This window comes from Protopterus annectens, chromosome 1.part0, assembly GCF_019279795.1.
Source record: "Protopterus annectens isolate FY-2018-M chromosome 1.part0, PAN1.0, whole genome shotgun sequence".
Classification (NCBI taxonomy): domain Eukaryota; kingdom Metazoa; phylum Chordata; order Ceratodontiformes; family Protopteridae; genus Protopterus; species Protopterus annectens.
This window is the reverse complement of record NC_056725.1, coordinates 679,457,533-679,485,490: the sequence shown is the minus strand read 5'-3', so window position 1 is coordinate 679,485,490 and position 27,958 is coordinate 679,457,533. Positions and strand designations below refer to the sequence as shown.

General features: G+C 38.6%; 1 protein-coding gene across 1 annotated transcript in view; it reads right to left on the bottom strand.

Annotated features, from left to right (window-relative positions):
- The window catches only part of LOC122794026 (ryanodine receptor 1-like), a 2,146,276-nt gene that overhangs the window by 293,408 nt on the left and 1,824,910 nt on the right, over positions 1-27,958 (bottom strand). The window contains 2 exon segments of the mRNA XM_044062140.1: positions 2,193-3,505; positions 8,285-8,366. Of these exon segments, the coding sequence (XP_043918075.1) occupies positions 2,193-3,505; positions 8,285-8,366 (1,395 nt within the window).

Sequence of the window (27,958 nt, the reverse complement as noted above, 5' to 3'; positions counted from 1 at the left end):
TTTCTCTTTCTTGTGAATAAAGGAAGGAAGAACGGAGGAGACTGTTAACTTCTCCATATGTCCAGGTGAGAGGGAAGCATTGTGTCAGCTCAAAAAACTGGTTTTAAGGTACAAAAATACACTAAGTCTGCAAAAGCAACAAGTACTACCCACAATACATACATTCTATTCTATATGTAGAAAACAATTAAAAAAACAGAGTTTAATACAAAAGATTTGCACAAGCTTTGCAGAAGTATAATCCCCTAGAACAGTGTGACAATCAAAACAGAGTCTGTTTCCTAAGATAAAAAGTACAGTTTTCACAGAAAAAAGCACTTGTTTTCCTAAAAAAATAAAATAGTGGAAAGCAGGGGACTTATCTGCCAGCCTTGAAGGATCGCTAGCCAAACAACAGTTCCAAAAAGCCCATAGAAGGAATGCACTTTGGAGGCAAGATAGCACTGAAGCTTGTTATTGAAGTTCTGCTCAAACTCCAGGCAGCTGGAGAATGTGGAAGGTGCCCTTATTCTTAGAAAAGCTGTCTGGCTGGTCATATCCTTTGCAGGATATAGTCCTAATAGCTTGGGTTACTGCAATTGTAATCTAATGTTGAATAACTGCAATTAGTTTTAAAGTATAGTGGAATCCTAACTCTCCATCTGTCACTACTGCTATGGCTGTTTTGGTATAATTCATAAATATTTTGGTATAAGTCATGAACATCTGACACAATTCAGGAATAGGTTGATTCTCATATCTCTTTATAGTATTATACCTGAAACAGAGATGTTGACTATGACTACATCAGGTTGTGATCCTTGAGGAACTTTAATGGATACTGCTTATTCTTTTAGGCATGCATGTAATTCTATCACCCTTTGATTCTTGTCTGTTAGCCTGTTTTCTTTTAAACCAGTGGCTCTAATCTTAATATTTATAGTTTGCCAAGCAGCCTCCAGTGTAGTGCACCATTAAAAGTTTTTGTTCAAGGTCATGTATGCCCCATCCACTGCTCACCCCTTGTTCACCCAAGTTATGGCTCTGTCACAAAACTGCATCACACCTGACAAGTACAATTGTGTTTATGTTTGCCTGTACTGTGGTATTCTTTGTCAGTAGAATACGCTCAAATAATTTTTCCAATAACTTCTCTGACAGCAGTGGATCTCAATCAGAACATGCTTAGCTTCCATGTAATCCCACAGCCCCTCATGTAGATGGACCTACAAATCTAATCTCCTTGCCTGGTACACAAGGACAGATTATTCACTTAGCTCAGGAAGTGATTTCATCAGGACCTGTGTATTTTGCTGACTTAGACTCTTCATTTCCTTGTCTACTTTTTGGACACTTTAATATCACTCATCTCCCTCCTTAAATGCTTGTGTCTTTCCCCATCATTTGCCACAAGTACTCTTGCAAAAAAATAATTTACTATCAGATAAAATATTTGAATTACATATTAAGTGTTCAATGAGACATTATATTCTATTTTAAGGGTGTGTAAAAAGGTTTGAAGCATCTACTTATGGAGACTAAGGAAAGGTTTTGTTATAACAGAAATATACTGACATCTGAAGAGTCCACGGGTCAGAAAAAGCATGTGCCTTGTGTAACCATTTAGTAGATGTAGATAATAAACCTATTAAACACTGTTTTCGAAGGCTATGTTTAGTTAGTAGAAAGTCAAGCAAATCCTACAACTATATTATTTTTTTCAATAAAAGATAAACCTTTTATAAAATGCTGATGAACAATATGATTGGTGAATATATAATTGTTATCTGGTGTTAATATCCTTGCAATGAAATGTAAAGCATTTTTGATATAAAGAATGCGCAGTCATCAAATATAAATTTTTATCCCTATGTTGCAACAACTTTAATGTGAAGTATGCTTAATATATTGAGAAGATAAAAATATATTTTAAATAAATGTTAGACTTAATTACTTACTAAAACAGATTTTGAGGAATTGAATTAAATTGTTTCATAAACAGCTGTACAATAAGCAAAAAAAAAAATCAGAAAAGGACAATTTCATCTTTTATGTTACTGGAGTTGAATGAGTCAAATGCATTCTGATAATATATACAACAGAATTTCATTAATTAGAAATACTGTTTATACCCACATGCTGCCTCTGCAAGGATCTTTTTGCAAAGCAAAAATATTCCCAGTAATGACAAAGATGAAATATTATAAACTTACAATGAACTTCCTCATGGCTATTGGAGTTCCCTCGGGAGTAGGAGGTTCGACAGGTGTTGTTTCTCCAATGTCACCTAAGCCACCAGCTGTATCCTGTGTGCTGAGCCTGTAAGTCCCTTCCTTCTTTGTTTCCATGCCGTACATATCCTGGGTCTCCTCAGCAGCTTCTTCTGCCTTTGATGCATCAACAAAATCCATCACGCCATTCGATTCCTGTGTTTCAGGAGTGTCGGCCGCAGTTGAAACTTCACCGTGTACTTCATCTTGGGTTGGATCAGGCATGCTAGCCAGCAGTTCTGTAACAGTAATATTTTTAGCCCCTTCCACTAAACTGCCTCCAAATAATACATGCCAAACAATCAATATGAATCCTTTACAGATACTGTAGACAAAGAAGAGAATTCCAAGAAATAGGGTCCATACAAATGAAACAATTGCCATAACAATTTCCTTAAGAGTCATTTTCTTAATCTTGCGGAACTGCTTTCGGATATTTTTGAAGGTAAACATGTTGAAGAAGTTAAAAACATTGTTGACAAATTCAGCAAAAGCTGAAGATGCTTCCTCTGGAGCAGTGTCTCTTTCAGCCTCAGCACTTTCTCCAGCTTCTCCATCTTCTTCATCACTGCCTGCCTTTTCTTCTTCATCAGACTCTGATATCTGTGCAGCAATTTGCATTTCAAATATAGTGTCTTCACAGAAATTCACAAACATCTCCATCTTCTCTGACTCACCACCTTCATTCACCACATCAAAGATAAACTGACGTTTAGATTCTTTGACCTGAGGCATTTCCCACTGTGCTTTATTAGTTTCACTAATTTCAAAGTAGATTCTTTCAATTTTCTTGCTAGCACCCATAATTTCAATGCGCCCTAGATAAGGCCTGAAGTAATTCAGGATGCTTTCTGCAAGTTCTAAGAAACTCTGAAGCCTAATATCATGGGGAACATGCTCTGAAAGATTAGTCAGCAGTACAGCTACGTTGAAACCAATATCTTTCGCTGGTTCTTGGAATCTGTTGGCAAATTCCTCATAGTTGATCATTTCATTTTCATCTGCTTCTGAGCAGGAAAGTAGAAACTGTATTTCTGAGGTGGTGTATTGCTTCTGGCTATCCATGGCTTTCTGGAAGTCTTTTTTGGAAATCAAACCTCTTGGGTCTGTAACATAATCGTTGAAAGCATCTGAAGCAACAATATCTTTGAGCTTCAAAAACATGTCAAAAAACTTGAGTATCATCTCTACATTGCTTGATGATTCCACAAGCATGTCCACCATCTGCCTGGCTATGGTTCCATTTACTACATTACCTGGAAAATACACGCACAAAAAAAAATTTAAACATATGATAATTTTTAAGCACCATATTTTAAAAAAGCGCACACTAATGTTACACAAGCAAAAACAAGAGTGTGAGTGTGTGCGTGTGTGTGAGTGTGTGCGTGCGTGTGTGTGAGCGTGTGTGTGAGCATGTGTGTGTGTGTGTGTGTGTGTGTGTGTGTGTGTGTGTGTGTGTGTGTGTGTGTGTGTGCATATTTCAACTAGAAATAATGAAAAATCATATGACTCTAAGAATATCCAAGAACACTAACCTTATGAAAGTTTAAACAATTTAGCATATACATATTAAGTACATCTCTGGCTGGATTCCCAGGATTTTAGTAAACACTGCCATAACATTCCACCAATAAAATATAAAAAAGTGTAGGTTGTGTTGTTCTGGGACTTCCTACCATAACACTGGATCTTCAACAGCAACATATTCCACAATAAATCTTGCTAGAACTCTTTCTCACTTGCATGTGTCACCTGTCAGTATTTTTTCAGTCATTTTTTTTTTCGGGAGTACCTCCCCTTACTGCACTGATAGTGTCTTGACTTGCATTCTCAATATGGGGGGGGGTGTTGAGAGACAGATCCTTTCCTCTGTAGTGCATTCTTGTCTGCTATGAAGAAATCTGTCTGACAAAAAACAGTCTAAAGATCTAAAAAAACTGTAAGGAAACTGACGTCTATCTTTCTGAAAAAAAAAGGAACTGTACTTTTGTATTATAGCAGCAAGTAAGGTAGATATTAATGCAACAATATGATATGTTATAAAGGGTAAATAAACAATCAACTAATGAGAAAACTAGACCATGTATGCAGGTATTTTTCTCAGTCAGAAAATTTGCAGTTCCTAAAAATAAATAAATAAAACTAACTACTATACAGCTGATAAGTAACCTCACGATGACCAAGATGGCACTAGGGCATTGCGAGATATATTTCAGAGGGAAAAATGAAACACAGTTATTGTACAAACTGAAAATAATTTTGTTAATAGACACAATGCAACATTATCAGTATGATACAACCTGTAGACTCTTATGACAGTGAACAATAAGACATCTTCATTTAACATGAACATGAACCTATGAACAGTGATTGTGAAACTGCAAAGCACAAATAAAACGGAGATATTTTTAAGATTCAAATATTAACTGCTAACATAATGGATATAAACAAATTAATCAGTGAGTGTATTTTTAAAATGTAGAGACTATCAGAAAGGGCAAGGTATAGAACACACACACACACACACACACACACACACACACACACACACACACACACACACACACACACGTTATGGTTAATATGACAATGTTTACCAAGAAATCTTATACCAAGAGGTGTTCCATATTTGCTTTGTATACTCTCTACACAGACCCATACGTCATATTTTCCTGCTTATAATAGCTTGTAAATGACATTTACTCAGCCACTTTATTTATGGGCAACTATGTCAAAGAAGTGATTGTTAAAATTAATGAATGGTATTTCTTTTGCAGGCAGCAAGGTCCCCAAGTACCACCATACGGAGGACTTTACCTTTCACTTCCTTTACTTTGTTTTCTCTCTGAGGTCATAGCAAAGAAGACAGCTCAATAGGCTTTTTAACACACACAATTCTGTAATTTCACAGCATGAACAAAAGATGATAGAACACTTGCTTCTTAACACAAATAAGATGACACCTTAAGTTTTTCTCCACCATAGGCAATGTGTTATAGAATCCTTCCAGCAAATGGGCTGCTCTTAAGATGCCCAAAGCTTTAGCTCAAATCTGTATAACAGGTATTTCCACCAGGTACAACTCCACATCAGGTCCTGAGTAGTCAGCCATACTCCATGTCTCCAGGGTCTTCAGGGCTCCTCAGTACCTCTTTACTAATCCTCTGCTCAAAGAACTAACTTCCTGAATTCTTCTGAACAGATACCCATCTTTTATGTATCAATAATGTGTAATTTATTAACTAATACAAAGCTTTGAACTTGCTTCATCTAGATTAACCTTCAAGAAACCCTCATCATAATATACAGAAAAATATTTGGTGCATGGCATTATTGACATGACCACTTTAGCTATTGGCAATGGAAAGTGCTCTCTAAATCACTCTTCAGATATTGGGGGTGAGGAATCTATATTAGTTCTAAGCTTGTCCTACTTCAAAGCTGTATCTATATCACTAAACTATTCAATATGCTCTGAGTGTATATCAACTACACCTAAAATATCCATTCTAGGCTCTTGTTCTGTTCTTTTCATTAAAGTTACAAGTATTAATCTAGGCACACAGACTGTTGGCACTTCCTGAGAAGATATCCTATTGCAATATTTGCCTAGCAAATAGCCTGGCTCAGTATATAATTCTGCATATTTTTTCACAAAAGATCATCCCTTCCTTCAGATTTTCCGACTTTTCAATTAGTCTGCCCTGTTTACTGTTTACCACATGCTTGCTTACCTTTTAAGGAAGCTGAGAAAGTGACAGTGAGACTACCACTAACAGAAGCATTCTGGAAAATTATAGAAGTGGCATTTGAGCTTTTGGCTTCATAAATGTCAATGTTTATATATTTATGAACGAATTTCACCATGCCAATCTTCTCACATGCCGTATGATCCAAAATATTTGGCTGTGTCACTGCGTTTTCAAAACACACAACTTGAAATAATACTTTATAACTCTTATATTTTTCTGACTCACTGACTATTGAAAATACTTGAGGAATACTCAGTAAAACAACAGGATGACGTCTGCTGGACATGTACAGGCATGGCAGGTCATATTAATATCCATCTGTAAACCAGCTAGGCTGACTGGATACACAGTCCCCTTTCTGGGGCAACCCGTGAGCAGTGTCTGGTTAAGTGACTTGCTCAAGGTCACACAGTGGGCAAATAAAGGCAAAGGAAATTGCACCCTGCACCATAGGAACTGCAGCTCACAGCCTTAACCATCTGGGCCAACTACCAGATGATCAACTGCCAGATTATCAGAATAATGATAATGCCAGCAGATGCTTTCCAAGAATGTTTAGGGGAAGGGTACTTTTTATCTTCTAACTGAGCTGCAGCCTGAATCCTGACAGGAGGTTTTCCATGCTAATCTGAGGTCTCAGACGTTACTTACATTCCCCTCCTACTTGTTCACACCCACAGCCTCTTATTTCCACTGTAAACTATTTCTCTGGATGCGTGTATTTTTCAAAAACGGGAATCACCTAGTGTAGCTTTAGGTGACTACCTCCCTGGCATATAAAAAAAGGTCTGACCTCATCGGGCGGAAGAAGAATGGGGACTGGTCACATTAATCATGTATATGAGCCTCATATAACCTTTTAACTAAGAATGAGGATGCAGAGGCTGCTGAGCTGGTAAACCTCACAGGTCCTTCAGGAATATTCAAATAAGGGACTAAACTCTAAGCACTGGGATTGGCTCCTTCTTTTCCATCTCCCAGATTTTCCTCCAATCAACTCCTCTGGACCCTCCCACCATTGTCTGTAACTGCCTTTAAATAACTGAAGTGTGTGTGTGTGTGTGTGTGTGTGTGTGTGTGTGTGTGTGTGTGTGTGTGTGTGTGTATGTAAACATACATACATATATATATATATATATATATGATAAATATTGTAGATATTAATACAGATAAATACATATAAAATACTAAAATGCATCAACATCTATGACACCTTGCAAAGTAGTCATGAGTTACGGATGGATATATTAGGAACAGAACAAGTCTGCTAGTACTGAAAAAGGCTGTCTAGTCTAGTTGAGTGCTGCTGTCAGTAATGTACAAAATCTCTTGGAAGCTCTTATTACCAGCAAGGTAAATCCAGAGGTGTATCTCACTGAAATAACTAGGGCTTGATTTTTAAAACACTACAATAAAGTAAAAAAATGACTTTATATAGTAACTGAAGGAAATCGCCTGCCACGGAGCAAGTTTGAAAAAATTAATTAGAACTAATATGTCTGTGCAGTGGTAAATAATATTTTTTGCAGTGTGACAGTCCTGACGTAACATATATATTCTTTGTATAGTCCTCTCTGCTAACTATTGTTAGTAACACAAACTGCCAAAGAGCTCCTGTAATGAGAATTATATGTAGTATTAAAAAATAAAAACTGTGTGTTAGCAGCTCCAAAACATGCTGTCAACATGGAGGCAGTGAATTTACAACTCAGAGAAAGTTGCTTGTGTTGAGTACTGAATCTGGCAAAAATGCCCAATCAAAATAATTTCAACCATGAGTAAGTGCTATGACTCAGCACCGATTGCTATTTCATGCATAATATTTTCGTTTTGCATATCAAGTGTATACAAAATGCTGTAAGAACGCTGCTGTCACTGCCATTGGTATGATTCCTCTGTCAGTTTCATTTTTGGAGAATAACAAAATCTTACATGGTTGCTCAATGAACTCAGCTGGCCAAACCCTCTGCCTGAAACAGACACATCATCAAACTACCAGGGGCAAAGAGAATCTTGAGTGAGAGGGAAGTTTTGCATTGTCACCCCGGGGTTCAGAGTGATAAGACAGACTCTCTTACAATTACTCATAAGGGCTGCAAGCTCTGTTTCTGAAATGTAGCCTGTGATTTCAACTGATTGTATTGCAACCTGACAACCACCCTCATTCAGCGGCAACATTAATTTCTGAATCGCACTCTGCTTTTCTGTTTATGCTATCAGAATGTGCAGTAAGTTATGTCAGGGCCCACTAGTCTCCTAAGAATGACTGTTTTTACTTACCCTCCAACAGAGAAAGAAGCATCACCACCATGTCTTTCTCCAAATCCAGCAGCTCCTTCAATAATCCAATCTGACTGGAGTCCTGAAATTAGAAGAAACAAAATCACTCATGTAAAAGGTAGGTACGGTTATCACCATGACCTTTTCTTATAGCGATGAAGCTCATATTTAGCATTCCATGTAACTAATAACATAAATGAAGGTGACCAGGACCATAAACAACTTATGACAAAAGCCAAGGTGACAATATAGCGATGTTTCAGAATGAGTCAAGTGAAGAAACAGAAACAATGCCACTGAAATGTGTTGAGAGTATACCCTTACCAGAAGAAAAACCTAGTCTCAGAAGGTTGTATAATATATATATAACAATAGAATGGTGTTGGTATGTAAATATGTCAACACACATGGAGCTAGATGCCGGTAACATGTTCTCTGAGGAACTGAAAGTGGTACTGAGAAAAACAACATCCACGTTCATTGTGTCACACAACACTACACCGATTCAATAGTGGAAAGAAGGGAATCCTACTAGTGGAAAGAACAGAATCCTACTATTCTAATAATATATAAACCCAAGAAGTAAGAACTGGGAAAAATGAGCTCTTAAATTGGAATGAGTTTTGGATAAGTAACCACATCATAGTGTGGTGCAGTATGAGAGTCAGTGCATAGTCAAACAAGACAAAAGCAACATTTCTGGACAAAATGGTTGGAGGCAGATGTCACTAACATTGGAGTCTGTCTCAGGAGTGTTAAAAAAAAAAACACGATAAAAGGGGAAAATAAATATTTAATCTATCAAAACAAAGGGAACAGCACAGAAAGTTTTCAGCTCTACTGTGAATCGCTGATCTCCACAGCAATGAGTGTCTGAAATACTGAAAAAAATAATACCTGAAAAACTGAAAAGCAAAAAAAAACCTAAGCATTTTTATGGGGGCAAGCTCTTTTACACCCTCCAAAGTTACATGAACCAACTCCACTATTCCACCAACTCGAAAAAGGGAGAAATCTCCCAAAACAAACAAAGAATCACTGCCAGACACACAAAGAAATCAGACCAGGAATGATTTCTGATGGTAAACAGTGACTGATGTTATTTTCGGTGCCTTTTTCTTCTGGTTACTTATGCTTGTGGAATTTCAGTTAGGCCACCTGTAGAGGAGCAAAATAATTTTGTGGTATTTAAGATATCTGTCCTAAAAGTAAGTTCAAACAAATTTGACTAATACGTGCTGTAAAGATGCAAAGAAGAACAGGATACAATGTCCAGGCAAGTAAATACAGCCCTGAAACTTAATAATAGTGCAACATTCAGGAAAATGCAGCTGCAAAATTAGTTAAAAAGAGAACGTACCATCAAGCAGGTATGATATTAGGGAAAAACAATCAGGGAACAGTGCATGGAAAGAAGTACAGCACTGTAAGTAGGGGAAGAATATACAAAAAAGAAGTATTCATTTCAAATAAGCATCTGTTGAATGGTCAGGAAAGAAGATGATGACAATTCTTTATAAATAAGAAAAATGGTGAACACAGATTTTACAGAGGGGCAGCAATAAAGGAATAGGGAAAGGAACTATAAAGGGCAAAATGAAAGTCAAAATAGCTGAGCAGCAGGCATAATACATCGTACAATATTAAGGTATATGTACTCCTGGTCTCCTGCTTTACTTACAACTATATACAGGAAAATCGTGGCAATGGTAAACATTAACTCCTTCTAAAACAATTACAGAGAAAGTATCAAAATGTAATGCTCTTAAACATGAAGTGAGTACTGTTTACACTTTAAATTACTTTTAAAAGAAAAAAGTAAAATTATATAAGTATCCGAATACGTAACTATTTACTCACTGAATGTTCAGAGTCTAGCAAATAAAGTTACTGAGCTGCACTCATGGATAGCTCTCAATACCCCTCATATCCTCTCCCTATCTGAAACCTGGTTCAAGCCACAAATCTCAAAGAGTGAAATACTCCTACCAGGTTACAATACCTTCCGATCTGATAGACCTGTAAAAAAAGGGGGTGGCGTGGCCATCCTTTACTCAAACAACCTTAACCTCTCACCTTACCCTTCCCCAATTCCTAACTTCCTCCCAGTTGAAATCATCATCCTTAACTGCCATCTGTATCCCCACAAAAAACTTGCAATTGCCTCTATCTACCTTCCTCCTGGTAACAATCTGCCCATTCTTGAAAACATCCTATCCTGGTTCTCCCACAACATACCATACAAGACACTTATCCTTGGTGATATCAACACTGATTGGTCCAAACTCACAACTGACTCCACCCAACTCAGTATCCACCTACAAGGCTTCCACCAACTTATAACATCTCACACTCGCTTCCATAAAAATTCCACCTCCAGCTCTATCATAGACTGGATCCTTACCAATTCCCACCACCAATACTACAATCCCACCACCTTACCTGACTCCCTCAGTGATCATCTCCCTACCACCATCTTAAGACACTACTCCCATATTCCTACACCCCGCCTTATCAAAGACTGTCAAAAACTATCTACTTTCAATTCATCCCAATTTAACTCCATTCTCCACAACATAGATTGGTCCATCCTAAACACCTCCCCTAAACGATGCTGTAAGCACTTTCAATAGCATCTTCATGAGTACTCTAAACACCTTAGCTCTCTCTAGGAAGATCAAAGTAAAATTAATCATGCCCCCTAGCTCTCCAAGGAGACTAGGTCCCTTATGAAACAAAGAGATAGTGCTTGGAAAACCTGGATTAAATCTAAACAACCACCTCTTCTTTAATAATACAGGCAACTGAGGAACCTTGCAAAAAAACATACAACTAATGACAAAAAGTTACACTATAACTCTGCTCAGCTTAACAACAAATCCAATCCTCGAAAATTTTGGTCAACTCTCAACAACATCCTCTATCCTGGAAAGCCCTCTAATCCCTCCACATACCCTAACTCTTCCTCTCAGGAAACAGCTACCCTCCTGAATAAACACTTTATCTCTTCCATCTAAAATCTGGTAACCTCTAAGCCAAATTCTACTTCAACACCCACCCCTCCAAGTCCCACTATCACAACTTTGTTTTCATTTGAGCCAGTTCCCATTACTTACATCAAATCTCTACTACTCAAGCTAAAACCTTGCTCTCCTTCCACTGACAATCTATCTCCTACATTCCTCAAACTTGCTGCTGACTCGATTGCCTATCCTATATCTATACTAATTAATCGATCAATTCTTGAATCAACTGTCCCCACCCTTTGGAAATCTTTCTTTCTATCCCTCTTCATAAAGGTGGAAACTCCACTGACCCCACAAACTACTGACCCATTGCCATTCTGTCCCCCCTCTCCAAGATATTAGAAAAATGTATTCACTTGCAGCTTCTCAATCACCTCCTCATGCACCACTTATTTACCCCTACCAAACATGGATTTCGCCCTCACAACAGCACCACCACTGCCCTCCTCTCCTTCACTCATATCATTGCAGAGGCCCTAGATAACAATAAACTCATTTCCTGTCTCTTCCTAGATCTCTCCAAAGCCTTCGGTACTGTCTCTCATCCTCTACTACTATCCAAACTTGCGAATCTCCACCTATCCCTCTCCGCACTTGCCTGGTTTAATAGTTACCGATCTGGCAGGGAACAATCTGTCAAATGGCTCTCATCCTCCTCCTCACCTATCCTTCCCATCTCCACTGGTGTTCCCCAAGGCTCCATTTTGGGACCCCTTTTGTTTAACATCTTCACCAATGATCTTTACACCTCATGCAAAAAATCCTCCCTTATTCAGTATGCCGACGACCCTACACTTATATCCATCTCAAATAACATTCCTGAACTACACTCCCTGACCCAACAAGCCCTACTATCCACTGAACAATGGCTATCTCACAACCTACTGATCCTAAATCCCAAAAAGACCAAACTCCTACTTGTCCTTCCCCGTTCTCTTTCTCATCACAAAACCTCCTTTTTTATTACATCTTCTAACAATACAACTATCCAACCTGACACCCACACAAAACTCCTAGTGTCATTATCGATGATGAACTGAAGTTCAACCTACACATACTCCAGTGTATAAAAAAAACAAACCAGAAACTAGGTCTGCTGTATCGGATCAAAAAATTCCTAACCCCTGAATCTAGACTTGCCCTGGGCCAGGCCCACCTCCTCCCCTCCCTCTTATACACCACCCCAGTTCTTACCAATATCCAGGCCTCCACTCTAAACAAACTCCAACAGACTTACCATAAAATAGCCAGATTCATTACTAACTCCCCATACAACTCACACCACTGCATTTCTTTAAACTCTCTTGAATGTCTTGAACTTCCCCAATTTCTGCTATCTTATCAATTTCATATGCTACATTCTATTCTTTATAAACACTCCTTCTGTCCATCTCCACCTTCCTTAGTCTCCATCTACATCCCATCCGGGACCCTCCGTACTTCTAACCAACAATTACTTGATATCTACCACCCAAAAAGATCAGTAGGCAAACTACTCTACAAACACTCCCTTGCCCATGCTTGGAACAAACTTCCCCTTGACTTACTTTCAATCTCCCACACCTCACACTTTAAAAATGAATTAAAAGCTTATATTTTCTCAATTCCAGGACCTGCCCTTGACATGACCCCACCTAGCCTTCCTTCCCTTTATGTACCCTCTTTAGGACCATACTTAGTACCTCATTACACCTCTCTCTCCAATGTGTCTACTATGCATTTGCATAATTTTATACAAACAAAAAGTTTTTTATTGTTGACCTATTGCACTATATCAATGTAAAATTATGTTACTAAGCTTTTTTTTTAATGCAACTTTAACTTTTATGCATGCAACCCAACATATGTGAATCTCTTTGCTATAACTGCTATTATATCAATATTGTTTAAAATTGTACTTGTTTAAAAATGTACTACTGGAGCTTTTCTCCTCGGGTCTCCACTGAAAATGGGCCACAAGCCGGTTGGACAAACCCGGTTAACAAATGTCAATAAATAAATAAAAGAATTTAACTTTTTGTATCTCCTAAAGAACATGCTCTGATATAGGCTGGTTTCATATCAAGGTTCTGTCAACGACTGTGCAAGATTTCGTTTGAATGAGTAACACAGGTGGAACTAAACAGGCCCTAATGAGGCCTGTCTTGGCTACAGTATGTTGTCACACAACATTTGACATAAATGGCTTGTAATCAAACTGGGTAGGGTATAATTAGGTTACAAGGTAGTAAGTGGGCTGGGAATGGTAGTGATCTATAATAAATGGATAGATGTTAAAAGATGTTACAGCCAGCAGGCATTGTCATAAGGCTCATTTCTCTGGGCACCAACTGTCTTTCACAGCTGTATCACAGGTAATGCTGAGAAATGCTGAGGGGGGAGCACTTCTTACAGATGATGTTAAATGACGGAATGCAACAGACAAACTAAAGTGAAATATACACTTCCTCATCTGATAGCTAAACTAGGAGGGCTGAAAACCTAAGAAAGGACTTGTTAAATGTGAAGAGCTATCCAGGATGCACTGTTTATGATCTGCAGTAAAATGCGAAAGATCTTGGAGAAAGTGGGGGGGGGGCATGTACTCAAGAGAATATTATATGATCAGCACGGAGGGAAACAACATACACTATAATTAATGAATTAATGATGCCAGACAAGGTGCTGAGGAGGAAAGAAGGGTTAGTAGGATGCTGAGATGTTCAGGAAATGTTAATATCAACAGAAGAGAAGAGCTGGTGATTCCACCTGGCCATTCATTAGTGGGACATCATTTGAAGTATTATATTTAGTCTTACAGGACATACTTCAAATGGATGAAAACTGGGTATGGATGGATGAAATGGGGAGAGCAGTAATGCATGTGTTATACTTCATAATGTACTGAAAAAGTAGACCCCAAGAACCAGAAGGGGAGGAAATAATGGTGCAGTAAACAAATGAAATGCTTCAGAAAAGTACGTGACATTAGAGTATGAGAAAGCATAGCCTGGAAACATCAATAAACGCATATAACTAATGGTGAAAAAAAGGTCAACAAAGACTACAGATTATGTATGCTCTTCGGAAATTTTAGAGATCAGTGATATTTGGGAGACTAGAAGGTCCGATCAGTTCCTGTATGTTACTAAAAGCAGTGTATGTTTCATAGATGCGCCACTGTGGAACACAGTGACATGCAAAGTTTACCTCATATGAAAATAAAGATGCATTCAGCACTTCATGTCAGGCACACCCTATATGTACTACAATAAGAAAGAGAACTCCCTGCACTGCTGCCATTATCAGGCTCCCAAGGATGAGGGTATTTTTTCTTAGCCAGTTTTATAACATGATGTCATATTACTGTCATCAGTTCAGACAATGAGCTCTTTCATCTTAGTGAGATAGAAATTGTATTGAGATGTGTGTTGAAAGAGGCATGCATGAGGCATGGACAGTTAAAATACAACATATGAAATAAATTGCGACCATTTTTTTCTATTGCAAGAAATGCCTTTTCTTACCTCTGACAGAACTCTTGTCCAAAAAGGGTCCTTGTTTGCAACATGAACATGAACACATTATTAAAAGCATCAGCAGTCATTTATAAATCCTATTAATACAACTTATCCATTCTTGCACAAGGGTATATAAATCACTTTTATAAAGTACATAGCTTTACTGGCTACTAACAACAGGTCAGAATAACGTATCCAGACTGCCTTGCACTATCTAGTTATTGCGAATCATTGAAGAATCTGTAAATAATGGCTAGATTTAATGACACCACAATACATTTTTTCCTGCTCTTATTGGGACTTACAAGAAGATAGTACCACTACCCTCACCAACTGAAGTATTTCTCACAAGTAATCCTCAGTATCAGTGTGTCACAGAGAACTTATACAGTGACATGTTATAAAAACTGAAACATGAATATTAAGATGACATTTTAGCATACAGGTTCATTTTGTAGAACAAGGCTAGCTCAAAGGGCATGGCATGCTCTACGCTTTACTAGGCAGGGGAGGGAAAACTGTGATCATAATTACAATGCTCCAAGGATCAGTGATTCAACTTATTTGCAAAACTTGGAGAGGGATGTAGGATAAAGCACAATATAATATTTCAGATCTTCCATGGTGGACTATGATAGACTGCATTGTCTTTTTTTGTTCCAGTGTAGCATTTTCCTCACATTTTCATGATGGGGAAGGCTATACACTTGTTATGCAGGCATCACAAGTGAGGTAGCAAACTGCACTAGGACAGTGTAACTAGCCCCTGTACCCACCAGTTCTAGCCAGGTGCTTAGACAATTTAAACATTTTTGCATGTGATGGTTCAAAACTAAGGCCTTAGCTTGGCAAATGTATTCATGGTTCAGTAAGGTTCAATGAGCAGGTATATCTGAGCTTGCTGGGTTTTACAAAGTCAAAACTTGCAGTTCAAGTCATCAACTATAGACAAATATTTGACACTCAGTTGAACCTGTACAGAGCATTGTAGGATCGCACCCTTAAGGAACATGGCTTGATGCAGGCACAGGGTGTGGCACTGGCCTCTTATATTACCCACGCCGCCTATACCAGGAACACTCAAGTGCCAGATCCCTGTTGAGTGACACTTGCTGTGCACCTTCTTGTATGTTCAAACCTATACATGTTAGCTATGGACAAGCTAATCCATGATGGAGCTGGTGAAGGGTGAGGACTTACTTCTTCTTTCATTCCTATTCGGAACCTGAGGACCCAGAGTCCATTACCTGTGCAGCAGATAAAGACATTGAATCTTGCTGGCATCATACAGCCAAACACATGGATGACTCCTCCTTTGTTGAAGTCTTGAGGTTCACAAAGCCCTCTATGGAATGGCCTATAGCCCACTTCCTTTCCCACAGAATTCCCATAATAAGGATCTAGAGAAGGAGAAGGAGGAGCTTTGGGTCAATCCTTGTATGAAGCCAGCCATTAAGGATTACATGTATGCAGCCTGAAAGCATGGCGTCTGCTCCTGCAGATCCCAAGAAAACATGTTTGCTTTAAATCCCTTCCCACTAACTGGAGTTATGCCATATATACCTGATCTCTTTGGTCTAAAATAGTACCTAAAGACTACAGTATTTTGTCAACTTGCCACCAGACAGAGAAACTAATGCCTTGCCCAGTGACTAGGGGCAAGAGAATTTCCTAAATTGTCATATCTGGTCCAAAATCACACCAGTATATTTCCTACCTGTCTATATTCCAGCCCTTGCTAATGACTCAAGCCCTAAAAAATCTTTACTTCTTGCCTTGGTCAGGGCTGAAGGAGAAAATGGTTACTATTCTATGAAATCTACAGTGGGCTCTCTCATGTCTCATTGTAATTTTGACTGTACTGATGATACGGCCAGGGCAGCAGGCTCAAGCTTTTGCCTGCCAGGATAGCCTGGTTGAAACTTTCCCTCCCTAAAGGGGGAGAGAAAGTCCTGGATACACCTTTCATGAGGGAAATTCTATTCAACAAGCCTTTTCAAGCAGTGGTGGATGATCTTTTGAAGAGGAAATAGATCCTCTATATAATTGGATACCATTGTTAGCCCCCCCCCCCCCAAGCCCACACCACCTCTTCTTCTTCTCCCCCACCAAGAGTTTTTCCATGGCCAAGATATAAGTGTCAGCTATTTCTTTATAATGTCATGGAAGGCACAATTATGATGAGCACTGGCTGGTAAAGTAGGTCCTTAAGGAGAGATTTTGCCTTTGCTGTCCAGTTTGAAAAATACCCCCCCCCCCCCCATGATAAACAAGGATTCTTATCATCTTTTCAGGGTTCAGCTACACTGGAGTTCATATCTTACAAAATTCTTTTCTTGGTTGGCTATCACCTCTGCACACAGGGACTCAGAGGTGCAGTTGCTTATGTGTAGGTAAACATAAGTCGTAATGTACAAGGACTGACAGTCACATAGGACCAACCTACTTCTCTCTAAACAGCTTAATTCTGTTAAAGGTAAATGCTGTTGTCTTTTACTTTAGCGACTGTCAACTAATATCAGGTTGTTTGCCTTTAAAAGTGAAGGCCTTATTTAATGGTTTCTCTATTCTTTGGTTAAATCCCTCCTGAAATCCGTATATTAAATACAGTAATTTGTTGAGGGCAGTTAATATGGTGATAGTGATTTTTTTTTTCATCAAGGTCTTTCCTTACAAGCAAAAACACTACAGCCAGTTTTTAACTAGAAAGCTGCTATCATTCATTCCGCTCTTTCCTGCACCACTGTGCCTAGTGTTAAATTACTTTGCCAAGGCATATTAATCCATGCAACCACTATGCCTAGGATTTAAATTGACTCATTAAAATCATGTCCTCCCCAAAAATTGAACTGAAACAGTTTTGGGGAATCACGTCCCCATTTCCTATTTACTCAAATTAACAATTCCAGGGCCAAAAGAACATTAGGAAAATGGGATAATTCCAGTGAGTTCCATTTGTGATGAAAACAGAGTTTAACGAAGTGATATACTCCCTGCCACACACACAGCAGCTTCAAATTTAATGCAGCTTTTCATAAAGAACTTGCCAGTTCCAACAATATACTATGACAGAAGTGCAGAGAGTTTTAACTGCGCTTGACTCATTTATGACATGGACCTAGGTAATACAACCATTAATTTTTCACATATAACACAATTTATTTTCCTCTTTGCAGCTGACCATCCACTGTCACCAGCTCTTTTCCTTTTTCATCAGTTCTACTGGACCTGCCTTAGCCTCCCCACGGCCTCATCCTTACCCACTTCTTGGACTAGTAAGGAGATCTGGGATGCTGGTGCAGCATCAGACAGCTGCTCAGGAGTGTGCCCTAATTCCCACTAAACTGCAGCAGTCTTACAAACTCTTCAACCTCTATCGTTAGGCACTGCATATGAGTTCTGAAAATGCACAACCTCCAGAGTAAGTAGCACAAAGTTTATCTGGCATGGATATTTTTTCCTCCAACTTCTAAGATGGGTGAGCTGCATCTGGCCACTCATTTCCATCTTCCCCCCATGTCCCGCTAGTGCCTGTGCCGCTAAGTGAACATGGGTGGTCTGAGGCCCAGTAAAGGCTTTATCCATCTGCATCACAAGCATACTCATAATAGTAATAATTTTTGTTTCACAAATGGTACACTCAAGGTCACTAAATAGCTACAAATGAATACATGAAATGTATACATTTCTGAGATAAGCAAAAAATCCCAGCATTTCATGGCTTGAGATTTCTAACTTTATAAAATGCCCCACAGAAATCAGTATATTCCTGTATATTTTCACATAACTGCCCAAGAATTCCCTTACGAAGGTTCTGAAAGACTCATCACTCACATAACTGCCTACCACTGGTAAGTCATTTTACCTGACTGTGAGAAAATGTGATTCTGTGACATCTATGGCTGCAGTAAGAAAGACTTTCTAATTGGCTCATTAGCATATCCCTGAATTGCATTTTTTCAACACTAGTGCTGTGAGACTGGTGGGAGTGGTAGTATTTTCAATGGCGCCTTGTGCTTTGCATTGGCAATGGCATCCCCATATATATATATATATATATATATATATATATATATATATATATATATAAATAAATATATATACACACACACACACACACACACACACACACACACACACACACACACACACACACACTTTTAGTCATCTGGCTTCATTCATATCTCTAAAGACATGCGCACACACTTCCACACAATTGCACACACTAACACAGTGCACTCTCACGTCTCCTCATAACTTACTTGCATCGTGACTGCTTCCTTGGAGTCAATGGTTGACCACCATTTTTTGACGGTGTTAATGTTTTCCTGCCCCTGTGAGAATTTACTCAGTCAAGTGATTCTCTGAAGGGAGCTGCAGGCATTCCTGGGGGAAAGCACATAGCTAATTACCATTAGACTCTCCCTGGACTGCCTCATTACCATTCAACTCAGCCAATGGTACTGCTTTCCTCCCTGATGTTCCCTCTAGCAAGAAACCACAGCAGCAGAGTGGTCTATGAATCAGAAATAGTTTCCATGAAGGAAGGCCTACTGGTGTTAAAGCTTCCAGCTTGTGATAATCCTTTCTGAATCCCAGGACTATCTTGAGCAAGCTTTGTTTGATTATACATTGATTATGTTAATATATATACAGTGGAATGGTATCAGGCAGGGCTGCATAAGTACCTTTTATTTATGTCTCATGTGTAGTACTCCCAATTTGTTCTAATGCATTTCACTTGTAAACTGCACTAATAATGGGTAGGGTTTAAGTAAACAACCAAGTGATTACATAAATGCAAAGAACTGCTATGGTAGATCATAAGAGAAAAGGCAGAAAATAAATTATTAACTGTCAAGAATGGAACAGACATTAAGGAGTCCTCATAATTTACTTCATAACCAGAGCCATGCTTTACTAATGCCTTGGGTTGCTACCAGCCCTTGCTCAGCTCTATTAACGTATTGTCAGAATAAGCGAGGGAAAAAGGCAGATGCAATTCAGCTGCTACGCACACAGTAAATATCTGTACTATAAGGACATATAGGACATTTTTACAGTACAAGCAAACAACTGATAAATTAACAGGACATAGAAGGGGAGGACTCTTGCATCCATTTTGTGGTTAAAAACTTGATCATGACCATATATTTCAATTACAAGAAGAGTTCAAAATCTGAAACATGGTATGTAGTTTTGCATTATTTCATTATTTTGAAATTTGTCAGACATCATAATGCATTTGCAAAATAGGCATCTAAACTCAATATGGAAATGTCCATTCTTTAAAAGACTTTATTTCTGTATGGAAAAAAATGGTGTATAAAAACTACCAAGCAATTCTACAGATGCATCACTAATACAGAACCTGTGTGTTTCACTTGGGCTCTTCCGACACTTTACTACAGTGAATATGTCTAGCTGTTATTGAAAGCATTGTCTCTATGGCTCACAGAGCAAAACTTGATGCAAACATGATTGTTTATGGTTTTGTAATGCATAATTCATGAAAAGACTAGCAATGTTGTGTCTTTCGGCTTTTCCCAGTTAGAGGTCGCCACAGCGGAACTCCGGTCCGCTAATGATTTGTAGTTGATTTTTAATTGCCGAGTTACCAGCCCTGACGCACAACCTTCAACGAAGGTATGCCCATTCAGGCATGTCTCCATGCATAAGAAGCTCTAGCTGAGAATCGAACCGGACAGCGTCTTACTGTGAGGCGACAACGCTACCGCAGCACCACCACCGCGGGTTCCTAAGACAAGCAATAAAATCTTAAAAAGATAGGAAGCATGACTCAAAAACAAGAGTCCATTAGATATGAAAAGTGTTACAGACTACCATAATTAAAATATTATTTTAAGAGAAAATCCTTAGCAGAAAAACAATGACTTTAGAAAATTAGCCACATGAGGAAAACTGTGCTTGTACAAGGATTTACAAGTATGTAGGTATGGGCTTAATGGTGGACAGCCATGCAACTAAAGGTGGAGTATTGCAGTGAGATGCAGAGTACACCAAGTCAAAACTAGAACGAAATGACGGGGTCTTACTGCCAAAGCCAAACCATAATATGTGTCTGGGATAAGGGATGGATGAGGTTCATATTTATAAAGTAACAGAAGACATAGATAAGACAGCCTGGGAACATGACATGAAGTATCAAAGTACAGAGTATCTGTAATATTTGCTGCAAACATGAAGAACTGAATATCCAAGAAAGATTAAAGCACAGACTCCAGCCAGTTAAAAGAAGTTTGAGGTATGGTTACTTAAACAGGAATAAATGCTGTTATATTAGCAAGTATTGCAACAGCAAAGAGTAAAAACATGGATAATGTTTAGAAAAATGCAAAGGACCACAGCAAAAGGAAAAGATGTGCTCCAGATGAGCTACAGTCTTAACTGCCGGACCTATACCACATTTTAGAGTTACTTCAAAAAAGAACTAGCAAAAAAGAAAGGAAGCCTTTAGTTTTAGGATGAACATTATTTAAAAGAAAATATTAGAAAATTAATTAAACATTTTGAATAATTTAATGAACAGTATGAAGAATAAACTGATTCCACTACATCTCATAGACAAGACATCGGAAAAGCTCTGGACAGTTGAAACAAAATATTCTAAGCTTTGGCAAGATGATATATATATATATATATATATATATATATATATATATATATAACCGGAGTTCTGCTGTGGCGACCCCTAACCGGGAAAAGCCAAAAGACACAACAACAACAACACACACATATATACATATATATATATATATATATATATATATATACACACACACACACACACACACACACACACACACACATGCACCCAGAGACACACAGACACACACACTTTTTGCACAGGAGGGTAAGCCTGAAAGCCTGATTTTAGCGAACAGTGAGTTACAGACTGAGGAAATGAATCTGACAAGATGAAACTTAATTCAGTTTACATTCAGTCAAGAGAAGGGAAGCTGAGAAGAATTAAACTGGATCTTGGTTGCTTCATTTAGTTATTGTGGGGCAGAAAGTTATTAGTAAAGTGTCCAGGGGACGTTTCTAGAAAACCTTCTGGCCAGGATACATATATCTAACATGCATGCATATAACAGAATGCAAAGAAATTCAGGGAGATAACCAAGTCCTGCTGGAGAGAGAAATATGCAGATTTACTGCTGAAGAAGTAGTACGTTACTCTGCATCGAAAAGGCAGCTGATGTCAGTACCTATGCAACTGTGCTATCCAGCCATTTTCTAAACAGGGTGACAGCAAGTCAGGCATGCAGCCTGGACTTTTTCAAAAGCACCACCAGCAATCTTCAATTCATCTTGTGGAATGTTCATGGCCAAGCTAAGATATATAACCCCTCCAATGTGTCCTGGGTATGCCCTGGGGCATCCTTACAGTTGGCCAAGCATGATTCATTCTTGTGAACAGTACAGATGATGCAGCAGATGGCACTACACCTCTCTGCCTCCTACTCTGATTTTCATTACACATTTCCACTGCCGGTTCTCCCAAATGGCTGGCATCCTTTTATTGAGGAGTTACAACTGACAAGGACCCAGAGAATTAGGTAAAGCATTGGCAACAGAAGGTAAAACAGTAGCAAGAAAAGTAACCGAAAAATTAAATATTCAAGTTTGGTTTCTCTAAAGGTTATCATAAACAATTTCACATTTCCCTACCATGCCAGCAACAATGGATTTTACTTAGTCTAATTTGTTTTGTCAAGTCATAATCAGATGTTCCTTACAAAAATGAAAACAATGTTCAACAAAGTAAAGCTACTACAAACCCCTCTTTAACCTCGTTTCTTCAAGAAAAGCACTGTTGATTTCATTGTTTATGAGACTTTGAGACCAGATGTATCAAATGAAAAAAAAAGAGTTAAAGATTATAGTTTGCTGCCTTTAAGTGCAAATATACAAAACAAAATGGATGCAAGAGTGGCAAGTTCCTCCTTTCCTAGTCAGATCACTATAAAGAGAAATATGGTAAAAAGTGCAGAAATTCACAGAGAAGCAATGGTGCTGTTGAAAGGCAAAGGACAGTGTTTAGCCCCTTCACATCAACCTTATATAATTAGGTACCACTAAAACTGGAAGTGGTGAAGGGGTTAAAAACGCAGCAGAGAAACACATACCTATTTGTATATGAGCAATACAATAAAAAGAACAACAATAAAAGCCAGCAGTTCTACACCCACATAACAAAAAAGAAAAGAAGGCCAGACCAATCACCTTTTTTTTTAATCTTTTTCCCCATCTCCCATCCTTTCTTCTCTCCATCCCAAATGTTTCTTATTTACTTTTCTCTTTGGTCTCTTCATAAATAACTTCTGTCTCAAGCCTGAAATTATTGTTTCCAGTCATCTAATGGCCTCTTCAATGCACATGAAGGAATACAATTTTCAGGTTGTAGAAGAGTTTTTTTTCAGAGAATTTAGCATCTAGATGAGTGAATGTTTCAAGCTGTAAGAGTTTGAAAAGAAGGGAACCTAAGACCAGTTTTGCTGTGAGGGAAGCATCTGTTATGAAGCAAACTACTTTTTTTTGTGACAGTGTGTAGGCTGTATTTATATTTGTTGGGGTTTAGGCTACAGTGGTGACAAAGTGGCACAGTGGATAACATTGTTGTCTCACTGCAAGACCTTCTCTGATTAGATTCTTGGCTAGGGTGCCTTCTTTGTGGAGTCTGCATGCCCTCCCTGTATTTATGTGGGTTTCCTCTGGGTGACTTGGTTTCTTCCCACATTCCAAAGACATGCAGTAAATGGACTGGACACTCTAAATTGGCCACAGGAATTATTGTGTGTTGTAGAGGAACTACTGCAGCAGGGCTAGCCACCTGGTGGTGTAAACCTTGTCCCTAGATTAGGGTCTATATTAGATCAGCGAACAATTAAACAAGCGAACACTGATTGATCGATCTTATTTAAGCGAATGGTCAAAATATCGAAGCAACAGAAACCCAAATTTTTTCCTAGGGAAAGAATTTGGTTGTCCATTTCTGTTGCTTCAGTATTTTCAGTGCTGTGATGGAAAGTTATGGGTCGGATTCAGGTAAGTGTGCGATTGTGTGGATGTGAGTGTTAGGGTGGGTTAGGTGAGTTAATGTGGATGTGAGGGTTAGGGCGGGTTTAGGTGAGTTAGGGTTAGGGAGAGGGTGAGGTGAGTGTGCGATAGTGATGGACCTTAGGGTTAGGGTTTGGGTTAAGGTAAGTGGATAGTTAGTGGTGTGTGCATAGTTTAGTGTAGGGTTAGGTGTCAGATTTTAGGTGTATGTGTGTGGATTTCTGTTTGTTTGGTGTGCTTGTATTGTGTGTATGTGTTTTGGATCAGTGATTTTTTTTCCCTAAGAAAAAAGTCGCTGATCTGACAGTTCAAGATTGTAAGCTTTCGCTTACATAAGGTCGATCGATCAGCGTTCGCTTGTTTAAACGTTCGCTGATCTAGTATAGACCCCTAGATTATTGTCACAGTTGAAGTGACACTCTAACCCCATGTGTAAAACGGGAAAAGGAGTTATGGATGTTTAGGCTACACTGGATAGGCCATATTCCATCCGAACCACATAGACTTCCTTGCCTATTGCAGCACTTACAGGAGCAAATAGATATGGTGAGTTTTTAAGGGGTATTAACTTTTTTCAGTTTTTTTCCTATGTAAATATCAAAGTTTAGGGTCTCATCCAACTGGATATCAAGATATTTAAGTGTGTTATAATAATCTTAATGCCAAGGAAAAGCATGTTTTTAGTCTTTTGGTGATGCTTAGAATGTATCTTTGTTTTATTAGTCAGTTGTTAAGGGAGTGCAGGCTGTTTAAGCTGGGATTTAATGAAAAGTGAAAGGGTCTTGATTTGAAAACCATCACATGTATAAAGAACCAGGGTTATATATGGGCGTTCATATGGTAGTCTGTTAATAAATATTGAGAAGAATGGGTGGGCAACTATAGAGTACTAAGGTACACCTTTTTGCAATGGCACTAACACATGGCTAAGCCTGTTTAGACCCTTTAGTATCTGTTGGATAAGAAATCTTTGAACAAGGCAGATGCATCTTAGTTTATGCCAGTTCCTGACAGGCTGTGAGGAAGGAGGGCATGGTCAATAAGGTCAGGGATTTTGGTGAGATCTTTGACAACAGCTCTTGTAATATTGCCTTTGTCTGTGGTTAGTAGCTATCATTGGTAGGAGTCCACAGAGTCACAATGGTGCTGCAGCCAAACCAAAAACAATGTTGTTTTACAGAAAGACTATTGCGTTGTTTAATCTATTTTGTTAGCTGAATGCAGATCATTTTTCTAGAATTTTAGCAAGTGTAGAGGGAATAGAGATTGGGTGAAAGTGTAGGGCATTTTCAGGATTTGGGTGTTGGGACATGTTTAACTAATGTGATTTTCCAGATTTGGGACATGAAATTTTTAGTTAAGCAGAAGTTGCAGATGTAAAGTAAAGGGGTTGTAAGGAAGTCTTTGCAGTAGTATATGAACCATGGATTGAGGCTGTCAGAGCCAGAGGGGTCATCTATTTGAACATTTTGGTGTTTTTGGCACGTCCATTTAGGACAGTTAGTACCTAAACAACCATTCACTAGATTGCTCTCCCTCTCCATTCAGTTCTGCTATCCATGGCAAAAGTCTTCCTCAGAATGTCAACACTCATTCTTCTAAAGCTGTAGATGTTTAAATGGATCATTGTTGCAGCATAGATACCCTTCCTCCCTCTGAATAATCCCTTCCCTGGCCAGGGTGGGGTATCACACCTCTTTTTTCTCTCCTGACAAGACTTCACTTGGAGCAGTAGGCTTCAGCCTCCTAATCTACAGGCAAGAAAACTCTGAGTTTTGGCTCGTCTATACATCCTTGTTATATTAGCATGTCCTCCTTTGCTAAGGGCGGATGTAAGGTGCACAAGGAAGGAGCCTGAAGCTTTGTAGACCGGCCAGAAGTACACTATAGTTGTCAGGATATGTCTCATTTGTTATGGCTCCTGGCTGTGTGATCTAGTGAATAACACTTTCACTACTGAAATGTGATCATGGCAGCATATTTTCCTTTGAGCAAAGGGCTCCTTGAAAGACACAGTCAGACACTAATAGAAATAATGTTAAAAGTAAAAGCTAAGACTGGGTGTGAATGGGAAATGCATCACATTTGGGTCTGATGATCAAAAAAACCCTATGCAGAATGTCTATGGTTGCAGTCCATATCAAAATGCATTTGGTCCGAACCCAAAATCTCCCTTCTGTTCTGTCTGATAACTGCCTGCTCTAGAATGGGACACAAAGGATATGGCAATGGAAGAACAAGTTTAAAGACTACCTTCATTAAGGAGAGCATTTGCTCTGGCTAAACATTTGTACAGAATTCAGAGAGGACTAAAGAAATAACTTCATGAATGAAATTATGAAACAAGTGACAAAAAACACTACAAAAGGGTTGACTGTACAGACTGGTAGGCAACCAAAGCTGTCACTTGCCAGGGCAGAGTTGTGGTATTTGCGAAGTGTGGCTCTTTATGCAAGGGTCATCATTCTAAGCTTTGTAAATTCAAGATAGAAGTGGAACACCAGTAAAAAAAAAAATAAAGAATGAGGTGAGAGACTTATCAGAAATTATAACAAATAACTCAGGAAACAGAAACAAAGATGAAATGGAGAGTTCTGCTGTAAGAAAGAACAATCTGGTACACGTGGAGTGAAGTAGCCACATGTGCCACAATGATGTAGTACCTTCAGTCTTAACAAAAGGTCATAACATAAAATTTGTGGGCAGAGAAGGCCAACAACATACAGCTGAAATCTAAGGGCAGTCTGGTAAAACTACAGGATGTCACAAACTGTATAACGACATCTTTAGGTATTCACACTCAACCAGAAACTGATAAGATACAGCCTTCTGATTCACAAACAAAATGTTGTACTGAATGAGCAAATATCATTTGAGTCAGCAAAACAGGATTAGATATGGAGCTGTAGAGACAGCAAAGGTTTTGTAAAAGTTGATAATGCTGGCCAAAAATGCATCTCCGCTAGGTGAGTTTACCTAACAAAAACTCCAAGAGGAATAATACCAAAAGCAAGCTTTGTGGCAAGAGGGTTTGAAAAACTTTGCAGAAAACAAGATTCACCAACATATGCATTAGATTTTTCTCTTCTTTTTGGCCATAATTTGTCAAAACAATTCATTATGTGCATATTATGTCAACATTTTTGCAAGCTGTGCAACTGTCTCTTGATGTTTTTGCCTTTCCTCCCTGCTGAGACAAGATGTGTGGGATAATTTCAGGACTTCTAGAAACACATGGTCTGTCAGATGCATTGTCATACTGGTAGGTAAAACAAACTGAAAGATGCCATTGTTAAATCAGGAAAGAATCATACAATTTGGTCCTATTTTGTTTTACTAGCTGAAAAGGAACAATAATGTCACTTAGATACTTGCCTGCCATGTGCATGGCTTTGTATGGGGTGGCTTGCAAAGCTTTACTACTTCAGTTATTCTTTGTGCAAAAGTTACATTTCAGGCTGGCTGTGGACTTGGCTGCTAATTATGGAATGGTGTGGGTCTACCAAAAAAGCTGTATAAAAAAACTCTTCATTCTAGAATCACAGAACATCTAAGGCAGTAATAGTGGGATACCCAACTTAGCTTAATGAAAATGGACTGATTTAGGTCAAAGTAAAGTTTCCAGGTAAAAGTAGACCAGATATCATCTTTGATGCTCCCTCTTTGGCATCCAGCAAAGAATATGTCACTGTATAGGCTATTCATGAAAGAAAGAAGATGGCTCAAAAAATCCATTTTGAGAAAGTAACTCAAGAAGGATGAATCCTTGGATCTAATTATTATGAAGCCAACGTGATGGTAGCACTCAAGGGGAACATTTGAGAGTCTGGATGAAAAAACAGAGAAAATTCTCACCTTTGTTGACAGCCAAGAAGAATTAGAAGACAGGTATGCAGGACCCTTGCTGCAGAAACAACTTTTGCCATGTGAAATAACTTGGACAATGCCCTCTTTGTAAGCACCCTCTATTCTGAATTCATAACTGGTGAACCAAGCTACGACACCTTTTGGATAACCTGTGTCACAGGCAGTTATAAATAACTCTGTAAACCTTACTACAGGAA